The sequence below is a fragment of the Grampus griseus genome (genome assembly GCF_964374135.1).
Source record: "Grampus griseus genome assembly, chromosome: X".
Taxonomy (NCBI): Eukaryota; Metazoa; Chordata; class Mammalia; order Artiodactyla; family Delphinidae; genus Grampus; species Grampus griseus.
In genome coordinates this window covers 94,246,627-94,261,920 of record NC_138999.1, presented here as the reverse complement: position 1 = coordinate 94,261,920, position 15,294 = coordinate 94,246,627, and the positions used below count along the sequence as shown (strand labels likewise).

The 15,294-nt window shown below is 44.4% G+C and overlaps 1 protein-coding gene across 1 annotated transcript in view; it reads left to right on the top strand.

The window, feature by feature from the left end:
- Nucleotides 1-15,294, top strand: part of GUCY2F (guanylate cyclase 2F, retinal) — a gene marked incomplete at both ends in the record, with an annotated part of 87,041 nt that overhangs the window by 57,561 nt on the left and 14,186 nt on the right. The window contains 5 exons of the mRNA XM_082646880.1: nucleotides 1,027-1,183; nucleotides 6,532-6,681; nucleotides 10,112-10,260; nucleotides 12,520-12,683; nucleotides 13,480-13,672. Of these exons, the coding sequence (XP_082503006.1) occupies nucleotides 1,027-1,183; nucleotides 6,532-6,681; nucleotides 10,112-10,260; nucleotides 12,520-12,683; nucleotides 13,480-13,672 (813 nt within the window). The remainder of the gene's footprint in view (nucleotides 1-1,026; nucleotides 1,184-6,531; nucleotides 6,682-10,111; nucleotides 10,261-12,519; nucleotides 12,684-13,479; nucleotides 13,673-15,294) is intronic.

Below are 15,294 nucleotides of genomic sequence, written 5' to 3'. Positions count from 1 at the left end.
GTCAGTATCAGCTTTCTTGCTTTCAGCTTTCTTTTTTATTGTCTATTTTTAATTAAAAATATATAAAAAATAAATTGTATATATTTTATATAATTTTAATATATTTTATATAAATTATAAAAATAAGACATTTCTAATTATAAAAATAATGCATTCAATTAAATTTAGAAATCAAGTGATATAAATATATTGGGAAAATACTGACAATTACTCAATCCTCCTTCATATCTTCCCCCCAAATTAATCACTGTTGACAATTTGGTGATTAGCCTTGCAATTCATTTTTCGTGTATTTACATACATTATAGATTTTGTTTGTTGTTTAAAATACATACTGTCACATAGTTCTGCAACTTACTCCTTTTCACTTACTTTATGGCTTAGATATGGTCCCCTATCGGTACATACAAATTGATCTTATTATTTTTAATTGTTGCAGAATATTCCATAGGTTGGATGTACCACAATTTGGACGTCCCTTCTCAATATTTATTATACATCCAATTATATAATATAAAGCAGAGCTGCAAGGAGCATTCTTGTGTATGTGCACATGTGCAAGCATTTCCTTGGAGAAGTAGAATCCCTAGGTCACAGGGTACGCATACTTTCCATTTTGATAGCTATTTCCAAATTACCCACCCAAAAGGCTGTACCAATTTCCATTCCTGCCAGTAGTAGATGAGAGTTTGGCTAGACCTTTTGGGGGAAAATCAGAATCTTCAAATTCTTGACAATTATATATGTGTAGATCTATCTGTGTTTGAAATGTCAATAAATCTTCCAATAACACACAGTTCTTTATGCCCACAAGATATGATTCTTCATCAAAACGTAAAATTTTAGCGCTAGAAGGGACCTGGAAACGATTCTTGTTGTCAGAGTTTTGCTTTGCCTGCGTGTAAGAGAAAAAGGCTGAATTCTAGATCATAATAGCTCATGCCATTAACAATCTCAGAAAGTGGTTCTAAAAGCCCCAAATAGTTAAATAAGTTGCTAAATAAATCCTGTTTGTATCATCTGCAGGGCATGAAGTACTTACATCACAGAGAGTTTGCTCATGGGAGGCTGAAGTCTCGGAACTGTGTGGTAGATGGGCGTTTTGTACTCAAAGTGACAGATTATGGCTTTAATGACATCTTGGAAACGCTAAGACTCTCCCAAGAGGAACCTTCTGCGGAAGGTAAGCGATGTATTGTACCCTTCTGATGCACACAAGGTAACTCCAAAGTTCAAATGAGAACATGCCCTGAATTAAAGCCTCAGGCTGATTCAACTCCCCACTTTTGTTGAAAAGCAGCCTCATTTCCAAGCCAAAGGAGTTGAATGAAGTCTGCAGGCTGTAATCTCAGCGCAGCCAAGCCTTCTGAACAAAGCCAGTGCAATAATGTTGAGTTCCTGCTGTGGCAGGATTAGGTTATATTGTGTGGAGACCCCAGGTGTCCCTGGAGGAACTTGCTGAGCACTAGGCACACAGTAGGTGCTCAATAAATACTTGTCAGATTGAATGGAAGATAATTTGGTAGCTGGACTCCCACAAAGCCCGTTCTGGAATGGGATGTCACTAGAGCCTACCCTCACTGTCTCTGTCAGAGAGAAAGAAGCAAGGGGGGGGTCGGCAGCAAGTAAATGCTCTGTGGGTTGTGTGGGATGGCTTCAGACCGAACTATGGCCTTCTAGTAAATCAGTAGGCATGCCTGTAATGTCCACTTTGTGTTTTTGTCTTCTATTTAGTGCACGTGTGGCAACACCAAACAATGCCTGTAGAGGTCATAACAGATCAAAGAAATAGAAACCTGAGATGGGGCTTGGGAGTGGGTGATTGAGAACTATGAGGGAATGAATTGATGGAAGGGAGGGAGGAAGAAAGAGAAAGAGTAAGGAGAGAAAATGAATAGGGTTAAATACATATAGGAAGTTTGCACATTAAAAGTTTTAACCAGTATTGCAAGGGGGAAGAAGAGAAATAATGACACAAAAACACAGAGAAACAGACAACCCAGAAGAGACACAGAGAGGGAGAGATGCAAAATGACAACATATACTCATATTCTTAAAATGATCTTTGGTGTTATAAGCTTTAAAATTGCTGACTTTATAGGAGAAACGAAGAGTGCAGGACACAGAGAGACACATGCACGGATAGAGACACAGTCCAGTCATCAGTGGCATCATCTTTGAGCTTTACAAAGCTAGTGGAATACGAAATTTTAGGGAGTCATCCGGTCCAACTTGCTCATTTAACAGATGAGACACCTGAGTCTCAAGATTTGCCCGAATCGTGCAGCCACTTAGCAGCTAAATTAAAACATTTAGTAACAATTTCCTCTTTCTCTGCCCATCCATGCTTTGAAGGACTTGCAGCTCATGGTAATCACAATAGCAACAGGTGCTATTGTCTTCCTCTGTGTCTCTGTTTCTCTGTCTCTCTCTGTCTCTGTCTCTCTCTTCGTCTATTTCTCTCTGTGGGCCTGTTCTTGTTGACGACTTAGTCGTATGGTTATTATTTGGCTAATCCCAATTTGAAAGCTTGGAGTAGTTGCCTGGTGTTAGTGCTAGGATGTTGGGACGACCGCTGTAGAGTGGGAAGTACTTAGCTTCCTGTCAAAATTACTCATCTATAAAAGATAAAACACAATGTCCAGCTTCCCAGAATTCCATTGAATTCACAGTTTGGCTACTTTCAAACTTAAGAAGCTCTGGTTTCAGAGTGAGGAAAGCTAGCTGCAGTGGGTGTTTTTTATTTTTATTTATTTATTTTTTAAATTTTTTATTATTATTATTTTTTTGCGGTATGTGGGCCTCTCACTCTTGTGGCCTCTCCCGTTGCAGAGCACAGGCTCCGAACGCGCAGTCTCAGCGGCCATGGCTCACGGGCCCAGCCGCTCCGCGGCATGTGGAATCTTCCTGGACCAGGGCACGAACCCGTGTCCCCTGCATCGGCAGGCGGACTCCCAACCACTGCGCCACCAGGGAAGCCCTATTTTTATTTTTATTTTATTTTATTTTATTTTTGGTGGACTGTGTCTGTCTCTTTCCCTGTTTCTCCCTCTTAACGTTTCATTCCATTCTCCAAATTGCAAGGGCAATCTGGATGCTCAGTCCATTCTTTGCACACTGCAGCCAGAGGGAGTTTCCTAAACTGCAAATCTGATCATGTTACAACGGTGCCAAAATTCATTGAATGGCTTCCCATTGCTCTTAGGATAAAGTTCAAACTCTCTTACGTGGCTTACAAGCCCTTCATGGTCCGGGCCGTGAGGACCTCTTGTGCTTAACCACTCCCTCCTCTGTCTCTGTGCTCCAGCAATGCTGACTGCCTTCCAGTTGTTTATTTGCACCAGGCTCTCTCTTACTTCCAGAACTTCACGCATGCTGTGCCCATTGCTTGGGACACTCTTCCCTTCCTACTCTGTTACCCACTCATCTGAGTCTGGCTAGATTCTCCTCCTCCCACAGGGCTCAACTTAAATACCACTGATTCAAGAGACTTTCCATGACCCCTTAGGCTTGGCTAAATTCTCCTCTTTATGATCCTTTAAGGCTTTGAACTTTGTTGTAATACCACATTTTGTTGGTATTACATGTTTAATTAGCTGTCTTCTCTCCCTCCCCAAACTGTAAGTTTTGTGAAGGTGAGAAACAGGTTTGCCTCCCTCGGTGCCTTTCACAGTACTTGGTGGAGTAAATGTTTGTTGAATCAATGAATGGATGAAATAAAATAAAATAAAGAAATTTGAGGCTCCCTGCCTTAGACGACAGGGCTAATAGAATCTTATAATTGGAAGGCCCTTGGAGATCATCTGGTTCAATTTCCATTTTATGGATGGGGAAACTGAGGTTCAGAAAGGTGAGCTGATCAGTGACCAAGTTGAGATTGTGAACCCAGGTCTCTTGACTTCCATCATGTGTTCTCTTGTACCACACCACACTGGCTCTCCAAGGTTGATTTTATCACCATAGCAGGGCTCAAGAGTTAGTAGTAGCTCCAGCAAACACAAAACAAGCCAAAGTGATTTTTCTAGTTTTTTTTTTTTCCTGAGAGTTCAAGTCTAATGGTAGGTAGTGGCTCTTACTTGGCTCTGGAGTGGGAATGGGAAATGGGGGCAGGTTGTAAGTGTATTCATTACTGCCCACTCTCAATTACATAAGTATAGTGCGGATAAAGCCTCATTTTAGCCATTAACAACATACATGTAAGTGCTCTCTGAAAATACTGTTTGGTAGTGATTGTATTTAATAACCCAGCTTTTTACCAGAGAGTCATGTCCTCTTTTCCCTTCTTGTGCTTTTTTTTTCCTTCTTGTGCTTTTAAATGTGCAGGGAGAGAGGATGCCAGGAAGAAGCAGCTGCATACCATTTTCCCTCCCCCCAAAACCGTATGCCTGAAATCCCATGGTCAGAAATGTATTCCTTTGACTAAAGTGTTATTCAATCTTTTTGGCTTTATTTGCAAATATCAGTTCTCCTAGGTGAGGAGATAGAAGGGCAAAACCACTATAGTGAGCGTATCAGAGACTCACAGGGCTGGTGGGGCAGGCGAGTTGGGGGACAAAGGCTGGGGACACCTGGAGGGCAAAGAGAGATGAGTATGTGATTCGGGGTGAGGCTAGAATTCCCTGTTCCACCATTTTGATCAGAGTTGCCTCAAAGTAAGAATTTCCAGGGTGAGTTTCTCTTTCCTGGGTTTCGCTAACAAACCAAAATCATCTCTGACCTTTTATCCTCCTTCTTGCTTCATAGGACCTGTCCTTTGGGCTCCCTTCCCAATACCCCAAATTTGAGAAGATGAAAAGTTAGCCAGCGCTTTCCGCATGCCACCTTCACCCTCAGGAGGCACTCTTTTCCAGCCTCCCTATCTGGACATCAACCTGCTGTTTACTCTACCTCTCTCCCCTCGGAAGAGCATATTGAGCCTGTCCCCAGCCCTGTCCCTTCCCTGTCCATTGTAGCCTACCTATATATCTCGTTCCCCATCCTGCTGCCGTCGCCCCTGCCCCCATTCAGGCCCCTTTCACCTCGCCTCTGGCTCTTACTGTAATAGCTTCCTAGCCGGTCTCCCTGATTCCAGCCTCTCTCCTTCTTCAATCCAGTTTGTGCAGGTTGCCAGATTAATCTTCCCGAACACGGCTTTCATCAAATCCCTCTCCAGCTCCAGCACCCCTACTGCCTTTTGTATTCGCTCCAAATGCCTTCATTTGGCTCTCAGGGCCTCTCACCTTCTGCCCTCATTCTTCCAGCCACCCTCCCTCCCCCACTTCATCAACCCCATTTCTCATTTCTCATTATTCCTTAACAGAGCCCTTCTCTTCAGCCAAGCTAATCTGCTTACCAGCACCCCCATCCGCAATTTGCTCCTTTCTACCTCTTGTTCTTTTGCACATACTGTTCTTTCTCCCTGCAAAGCCCTTACCCTGTCGTCGGCTCTAGGAAACTGCATCCTTGACCTTCTTAACAAGCTCCTTTAACTTTTCCGGGAAGCCTTCCTGGATTAATTTGATCAGCTCAGTTTTTTTATTAGCTTGAACCTCATGGAATTGCCAATATTGAACCATTTTTGATCTACAGAAATGGAATTTCATATGTTTCAATATGAATCATTCCCTCCAATTTTTGACTACTCAATTTATATTATTAACTGGTATTTCTTTATATATTGCTTAAGGGGCCCTCGCCCCAAATTTCTGAGTCTCTGCCATAACTCTCTGAAAGCAGAGATAATATCTTTTTTTCCCTGTTCGGGTCTGAAATGCAGCAGAGCACACAGTGGGTTCTCAATAGTGGCTTTTAATAGATTCATTTCCTTACACTATATAGTGGCCCTCATCACTATCTCTGTTGTATTGCAGTTAGGGGTACACGTGTGTGTCTTGCCCACTGGTCTGTGAACTCTGCAAGGGCAAAGGCAAGGTCTGATTCATCTCTGGCACTGCCCCTGTCGTTAGCACAGTGCCTGGTACATAGTAAATCCTCAATAAATATTTGCAGAACTGAGTTGAAGGAATTGCTGCACCCTTTTGCTCTGCAAGGAACAGAGGAGACTTGGGGATCCTCTAATCCTCTTAGATAAGACCTGGAGAAAGCAACTTATGACTCCTCGAGCCCCAGCACAGTCAAATTATCAGACACATATAGATCTCAGCACACAGCAAATCCATGGCAACCAGTCGGGCAGGGCACTCGCCTTTCCCTGGAAGCCTGCCAACTGCTACTTGCAGGCTCAAGAGAGCAAGAAAGTCAGCACCAGATAGTTTTTTTATTTCGAGCTTCTTTGCCCTTCCCCACACCTCCGCTGTGTCTGCCTGCGTGGTCCTGGTGTGGGGAAAGTAGTATGCTTTCTCTGAGAGTAATTCCTTAGATTCATAAATGCAGACTCCAGGGGGAGGGGGGGCGCGGAGGCACTAGCATGCCAGTCTGTCTTAATACCAATATAAAGCAGTCAATGAAACAGCACCCTTGGAGCCCTCGAGGGCATTGCAGATGCTGTCAGTTAATCCGCCCTGTATTCATTACACAATGCTTTCTTTTCAGAGTTGCTGTGGATGGCCCCTGAACTGTTGAGAGCCCCGAGGGGCAGCAGGTTACGTTCTTTTGCAGGAGACGTCTACAGCTTTGCCATCATCATGCAAGAAGTGATGGTCCGGGGCACCCCATTCTGCATGATGGATCTGCCTGCCAAAGGTAAGCGGGAGGTGAGAAAAGGGTACCAGGAGCCCACCATGACCCAGATCATCAGGCCAACCCAGGCTGCTGCGATATGCCAGAAGAGTGAACACGATTCCGTGTTTGTGCTAACTGCCCACTGGTCTGCAAGTAGCCCTTGTTGTGTGCAGGTGGGACTTGGAGCCAGACAGCTTTAGGCATTTGGAAGAAATAACCCTCACCCAAGAAGCTGGTCGTTTTCCAAACTGTGACATAAGCCAAGGGCCTACAGGACTTACGTTAGTCCTTTTTTTAGCAGCCCCCTACTACTCCTTTGAGACACCCCCTGCCAGACATTTCAGTGCCCCCTCAGTGATGCTCCTGGATGTCAAAAGTCCTCCCATTCTTTCCCTGTGACACGCACGTCATAGTCTTTCATCCTTATCTCCCATCAGAATCTTCGGCTACGGGGCAAAATTTGAGGGGAAGCAGGATGTTTACGTATTCTAAAAGTACGAAATCACTAGATATTTACTAATTACAAATGGAAAAAGAGTAAGTTTATTAGTGGAGGATCCTGCAGACACCACCTTAACCAAGTGATCAAGGTACATCAACATCATGTACCCCTGCCATGATGCACTGAGAAGGGCTCAATACCACCCTCGTGGTATTCTTGCCCCAAAATGCATAACCTCAATCTAACCGTGAGAAAACATCAGACACACCCCAGCTGAGAGGCATTCTGCAAAATAACTGGCCAGTACTCATCAAAAGTGTCAAAGTCCTGAAAGACAGGGAAGGAATGAGGAACCATCACAGATTGGAGGAGACTGAGACATAACAATTAAGTACGATATGGGATCTTGAATTGGATTGTGAAACAGAAAAAGGACGTTAGGGGGAAATTGATGAAATTCAAATAAAGACTCTAGATTAGTAATAGTATTGTACCAATATTAACTTCCTTTGTACTGCAGTTTTATAAGTTGCTAACATTCGGGGACATCCCTGGTGGTCCAGTGGTTAAGACTCCACGCTTCCACTGCAGGGGGGCACGGGTTCAGTCCCTGGTCGGGGAATTAAGATCCCACATGCCACATGGCATGGCCAAAAAAGAAAAAAATAATAATTTGCTAACATTAGGGGGAAACCGAGTGAAGGATATATAGGCAATTATTGTACTATTTTTACAACTTTTCTGGAAGTCTAAATTTATTTCAAAATAAAAGATTTAAAAACTGCAAAATCAAACCAAACCAAACCTAAAATACTTAGTTGTCTCTTGCCCCACTCGGAGTTTTAGTTCACTCCTCTACTTAGAACCCCCCAACAGTTCCTCATCACAAGTTAAATGAAGCCCAGTCTCCTCACATGAGGTACAAGGCCCTTCACAATCTGGTCCCTAGCCACCTCTCTAGGCTTATCTTCTGTCACTCCCCATACTCCAGCTAAGGCACGTGACTGGCAGTGCCCTGAAATCACTACCTCCCTCCTCTGTGCCTCCACACGTGTTGCCCCTACCTTCTCCCCACCTTGCCTCATCCAGCTCATGTCACCTCCACTGGGAAACCTTCTCTGACCTTTTTAGTGTGGGTCAGGTGTCCCCTCTGTGTTTTCCTGTGCATATATCTGCTAGAGCACTTATATTGCTGGTCATTGTTTATCCTCCCAATTAAACTGTGAGCTCCTTGAGGACATAAATCATGCTGGGCCTAAGCAGAGAGGTGACCTATTTCACTCGTTGGTGTTCTCAGAAAGGGACTCCCTCTACCAGAGAGTTGGATGGGGCGGTTGCACTCCAAGGGGTCGACGTCCATGGAATCTATTGCACTGGGGGCAGGGTGAGAGATGTGATGGAGAAACCATTACTGGTGTGGGCCAACCTGGGTTAACAGAGCAGAAGGTGTGGTGTCACAAGGAGCTGAGAAGTCAGAGGCAACAACTGAAATTCTTTCATGGAGGCAAGGGGACACTTATAATGGTATAAAGCAGTGCTGTTGGAGTGTTACAGCCAAGGCAGGGGTGGGAAAGGCACACTGGTGGTGGAAGCAAGGTTTGGTTCACGATGAGGATGTTAAAGTCAAGGGTGTGGAGAGGGGACTAGGGGTAAGAAACGAGCTGAAGCAACTATACACCAGTAAAAATTAATAAATAATAAAGCTATTCCGAGAAATGTGGAACATTAAATTTGAAAATGGAAGCTCCAACTTCCATGTGCAGTAAAATCTTTCTTCAGCCAAAAAAATCTTTCTTCAACCAAAAAAAAAAGAAAGAAAGAAGCCGAAGAGATAGTCGGGGCTTGGATTTTATCCTGTGGGTAATAAAAATCCATGAAGGGATGTTAAGCAAAAAAGTGACACGACCAAATCCATGTTTTCAGAATGGTTTGTTGAAGGCGAGGCTGGAAGCAGAGAGACCATGCAAAGTGCTCAGCCCATAGTCTGATACACACTTAATGTTCCACTGAAAGTGGGGTTCAAGTACCAGCAGCCAGAAGGATCCCAATGAGGCCCTGAACTATTTACTGGAGGTTTTTTTAAAAAAATTTATTATTTATTTATTTATTTTTGGCTGTGTTGGGTCTTCATTGCTGTGCGCGGGCTTTCTCTAGTTGCGGCGAGCGGGGGCTACTCTTCGTTGCGGTGCGCGGGCTTCTCATTGCGGAGGCTTCTCTTGTTGCGGAGCACGGACTCTAGGCACACAGGCTTCAGTAGTTGTGGCACGTGGGCTTAGTTGCTCCGCGGAATGTGAGATCTTCCCAGACCAGGGATCGAACACATGTGCCCTGTGTTGGCAGGTGGATTCTTAACCACTGCACCACCAGGGAAGTCCCTTTACTGGAGTTCTTAATTCCCTTACCTTAAGGGCCAGGCAGGACCCATAGCCTGGGACTGGGCTGGGCCTGGGCCTTCAGCGGGGGCTAACTGGGTCTACTGTAGAGACTGAGAGGCTTAGATGATTTGGGGGTGGGGGAAAGGAGCCAGATCATTGAAACAATGGATAAACAACAAGGTCCTAATGTATAGCACAGGGAACTATATTAAATATCCTGTAATAAACCATAATTAAAAAGAATATGAAAAAGAATATATATATACAAACACACACACACACACATATATATATATAAACTGAATCATTTTGCCATACACCAGAAATTAACACATTGTAAATCAACTATACTTCAATGAAAACATAAATAATATCTAGCAGAAGCAGAATAAAGCTGTGCTTAAATGATACCAATAGCTCAATTGATTAGTTTCTCAGTCCTTCCTCCATTGATTGATGTAGCCTTTGTTCAGATACAATTTATATTCAGGCCACCTAAGGAGAAAGCAAAAGACATTGCCTTTTTGTAATTTCTCCTGACCAACCCTATTCTTGGCTAAAACTCAATTATCTTTGCCGAATCTTGGTGCTTTCCCCACAATCTGTAGACCTTTTTCTTCTTGCTTCTGGACAGAAATCATAGAAAGACTTAAGAAGCCTCCTCCTGTCTACAGACCAGTGGTTCCTCCCGAGCACGCCCCTCCAGAATGTCTCCAGCTGATGAAGCAGTGCTGGGCTGAGGCTGCAGAACAGCGGCCAACTTTCGATGAAATATTTAACCAGGTAAGGACTCCGTGAATCTTAACACTCACAGCCCAGAAGCCGTACTGAAACCAGCCCACCTAAAATGAACTCCGTGGGGTGTCATCACACTGTGGAACCTCTTGCAAGAGAAAAAGGCATTCGTCTTGGGGAAGAAGCATGGAATTGGCTATCTGAAGGCCTTTGGTGTTGGAGCATCCCCAGCACATCCTCCAAGAGCACAAGGATAGGTTTTTGCGCTCTTTATCTGATGAACCTCTGTTCCAGACCATCCACAATCCGATCTAACTGACCCTTCAAAGATGGAGTTGAACCACTAGGCACTTGCAAGACAATGGCATTGAGAGCATTAGAAGGTGGAATACATGTATCCTGGACTAGATGGGGATCCTCGTAGAGCCCCCGTTGCTTTGGAAATTCCAGAGAACTCTGATGAGTATCCCATTTAAGTGAAGCCAGATTGCTTTTGGAGGGTCAGGGAAAATATGGGGTGTTTGAAACAGTGTTCCAGATGGAAGGAAGTGCAAATGTGGAGTACAAAAGCAGGGGATTCCTTAGGTTTCTGGGGAATGACTTGAGGCAATGGAGTGCACGAAAAGTGATAAGCTCTCTCCTTAAGATACTGAGTTTCTAAAGAGGTTGACGCTTTCCCTAGAGTTGGGGATTAAAAGGGGGAAATGGGGAGCAGACAGAGAGAGCCCTGCTAAGGGAGCCCTGCTAGGGTGTGGTTCCTCTGTTGGAGCACGCTGTTGAGGGATTTGTTCAAACTACAGGATACCGAAGCTGAGGGTGCTCTCTGGGAGTGCTGTGTCAGCTCTGGCGGAGAGGCTTTGGAGCCTGGCTAGGGTACAGCACCGAGATGCTTTGTGAGTGGCAGGTATCTGAGGCGGAAAAAAGAAAGACTTGGATTGAAAGCCTGAGGGGCCCTGAATATGAAGTCATCCGTGTCCCCAGGTAACAATGCCTCCATTAGCCCGGCTGAGTTTTTTGAGGACACTCAAACAGGTATGCAATAGTATGGAAAAGGCAAAGGACCATGAAGGTCAAATTTCTGAAAACTTACCATGAGGCAGGAGAAAAAGCATTTGCCCTGGTGTTGATGCTAGAGATGTTATTTCAGAAGGCAGCAGAGAAGCCGGTGATAGATAGAAGGAGTGCACATCATACGACCTTCAAACAAGATTGCTTGGAGCTGCCCTCACTGAAATGCTTCAGTGGAAGTTTGAACTGTCTGAAAGACAAGGGTAGCCTCCCAACTCCCTGCAGCTAATAAAACTGAAATGGGAAGAGGAAGAGAGGGAGGCTCCCTGGGTTAGGCAATAGGGGGCGCCCAAAGCATCTGAGCTGGCTACTGTAGGACCTTGGTGGACACGTAGATCTGGACCAGGCTAAGAAGGAAACTCCTAGTGTTAGCCTTGGGACATTGAGTGCTATATAGAGCACGTGTGGCTCAGCTGTATAAAAGGGTTCATTGGGACAGATTCCTAGGCATGTGCTGAGCAAAATTACCACCAGTCTTCCCTTGTTGTCAGCCCAGCATTTTGCATGCTGAATACAGCAATAAGGAGGGGTTACCCCTCATGATTCCAATGCTATGCCAAGCTCCTTGTCTCTGTAAATGAACAGGGTCCCGGGAGGGCTTATTAAAAATCTGTGGCATGCAGCCACCTCTAAAGGACCAGGGGCAAGACCAGTTGAATTTCTACATGACCCTGACTGACATGAAGGCCAAGTGCTAGGAGACACCATTATTCTTGGACCCCATGGTAAGAAATAGGGGTAGATCTTACCACGTCGAGCTTGGGTCGTATTTAAGAGGTCAAAGAACCTCCCACTGTCCGAGAACCATGCAACATGGTAGCATTAGAAGATAAGGATGATTTTATAGGTTGATGATCTAGAAGAGTAAAAGAACACTCCCTGCCCTCTTCCCCTGACCCCACTCACAACTGGCCTGAGCTCAAGACCAAATCCTGGTGCCTTTGAAGTGGCTAACTATTCAGGTGCTAGCATCTCAGAACCGAAGGATCCTGCCTGGAGAGCACCTTTGCTTAGACTTGAAAGAACCAGAAGGGTAGGGGAAGAACTACTCAGGGAAAAAGAGCCCTGTGAGTGGGCCAGGGTGACAATAAGGGTGGGTAGTGACTTTTCCTCTTTATACTTGGGGTCACCTCTCCTGCCTTTTCATTTTAGAGGAAGGGGTTTATGATAAGGGGGTCCTGTTCCATCACCTCTAAGTTTAAGAAGAATTCCCTAGCTCCTCTTTCTGTTTACTTCCAGTTTAAAACTTTCAATAAAGGGAAGAAGACTAATATCATTGACTCTATGCTTCGGATGCTGGAGCAATATTCTAACAACCTGGAAGATCTGATCCGGGAGCGGACTGAAGAGCTGGAAATTGAAAAACAGAAGACGGAAAAGCTTCTAACACAGATGCTACCACCGTATGTGTGAACACCTGAGGAGTGTGAATGCTTGTAACGATGTGTTCTATTAAAAATAGAAAAAAATTACCCATCAACTAACTGCTCCCTCCCCCTGTCCTGTACACTCTCTACTCCCAGTAGGTTTGAGTCACACCTTCAAATCAAAGAAGAATTGGAAAGCCAAGGGGGCAGAGCGCACTTCCTAATTTTCCACTGCTTGTGGATAATGCTAGTCATTTAAGTTTTTGATGCCTCGGTTTTTCTATGTGTCACTTCATGACTTTGCCTGGAAGTTGACCAATTAAAAGGAGGCAGATTTTTTAGCTCCTAGAGGAAAGTAGCAGTGTTGTTTTTCTATGTTTTTCCTTCCTTAGGTGAAAGCCTTATGTGTTGCTACAATTTCCAAAATTTCCAAGGCACCTTATCATGTTGTAACATGATCTTCGAGGAGATAATTGGGGAAGCTAGTCTCATGCAAAGGCAGCTGCCTGGGAACATTTCCCCCTCAGGTGGGGTGGAGTTGTTGGGGGGAACTGAGGAAGGATAGAGAGCTGAAAAAAACTCCACAAAGGTACAGATCAGGGCTCTCTGCTCCATGCTGCATCCCAGCACCTGTCACAGTGCCTGGCACATTGTAAGCACTCAATATCTATTTGTAAAATAGATGAAAGAATGAGTGTTTGCATCCAGGTGACATTTTCTTCCTTATCACTTACTTGGTAGTGATTTTTGGAGAAGTTGTGTTCTAGCAGATGTTTTGTGTGGCCTGGAGGGAGACCTGTGTCCTCTGAGGAATAGCTGTGTCTGTTTTCAGATCAGTTGCTGAATCCCTCAAAAAGGGCTGCACGGTTGAACCTGAGGGCTTTGACTTGGTCACCTTGTACTTCAGTGACATTGTGGGCTTCACTACCATCTCAGCCATGAGTGAGCCCATCGAGGTGGTGGATCTTCTCAATGACCTGTACACGCTCTTTGATGCCATCATTGGCAGTCATGATGTATACAAGGTACGTTACTTAGCAGAGCAGTATATTCCAGAGAGAAATTTTGATATGAGGCTCACCTATGTGTACTCCAAAACGGAAGGAAGGATGCAATCGTATTGAATGCTGTTATTTAGGAATTAAAATGTAAATAGTACACTACTTCCATTGGTCTCCCATTGGAAATGAAGGCCAAATAGAATGCATAGAATTTCACACTTTCCAAAACAACAATCTCAACCCGGCAAGAGATTGCCAGTCAGATTTCTTTTGAGCTATTTTCTAGAACTGGGACTAAGGAGAGGTTGGGGCCAAAAAGCATTATTGCACTTCAGTTTCTAAGTACCCACAGTGCAGACACGGAAGGGGATACAGAAAGTACTGGTGTCTGGCCCATAGTTGATGACTATGACAGAGTTCATCCTGGTAAAGTTTGTGTACATCTAATATGTGCTGTTAAAACTTGGTTTCCTCCTTTAGGTACCGTTTTTATACAGGAGGGAACTCTGGCATTATACATGTCAAGGAGCTATTGGACCTGAGGCTCTCTGGGATTGCTGTAGGGTAACCTAAAGCCCACCTAGTGGTCTGAGGTCTTGGGAAGTGATTAATTGTGAGGTTGCAACCTACTGCTTCCACTTCCCCCCACCCCTCCAGCCTGTCAATTTCCACTCTTCCTTTCAAAGGTTGCAGAAGATGAGTACAGAACAGATGACTGCATTCACTCATTTCAGTGCCATGCTTCTTTACCCTTGATTGTATGTGCTGTCCTGTCTCCAGGCAGAAAATGACTAAAAATCTCATAGCTACATAGGAACGTTTCCACGTCTGCAACATGGTTACTTGTTTTATTGATGGAGAAAGATGCCCCAGGCATCCCACACTTTAGACAGCTCCTCTGTCCCAGGAACCCAGGTAGAGCTGGAGAATGAGTAGCTCCATTCATTGGATCCTTCACAGTAGTCTGAAATGTTCCAACTCTCAAATCACACACAGGGCAGTGTGTTTATCTCAGATTAGACAGGGCCCTTTCAGGTCAAGTAGAGAGCCTCGGGGCTAGGCCAAGCTGCCTAAATAGGGCTCAGAAATAGACATCATACCTGTCAATCAGCAGGAGCTGCAAACTAATCAAGAAGCACACATGGAAACCACGGTGGAGGAAAAATCCATGGAATCAGACTACCTGTCTTAACTTGTTGAACTCAAGCAGCCTGAAGAGAAAAACAAATCACTGGAAGCTAATTCAGTTGAAACTAAAATCAAAGATGACTCAGTGTGGGCAGTAACACAGCCACTGGTTTAATCAATCCAGCTGATACTGTTCAGACAATTGTCGGGGGTCTTGGGAATGAGATTGTTAGGTATTTTGATACTTCACGGCTGCAGTAAGAAGCTAGTGGGCTGTTTTCAGGACAGAGTCGGGCTATATAAATCCAAAAATGGAATCTAAGTTTTCAGTCATTTTTAATCAAAACAACACAGTGCAAAGGAAATAAACATTGAACCAGCAGCGAGTTACCAAAACCATTTGTGTTTTCATTTTCCTTACCTGTAAAATTGGAGTCACCTCCCCTGGCACTTGATAATCTGAAATGGAAGGAAGAAGGCTGCTGCAGAATTATGAAGTTAGTGATTTGTTTTCAGTT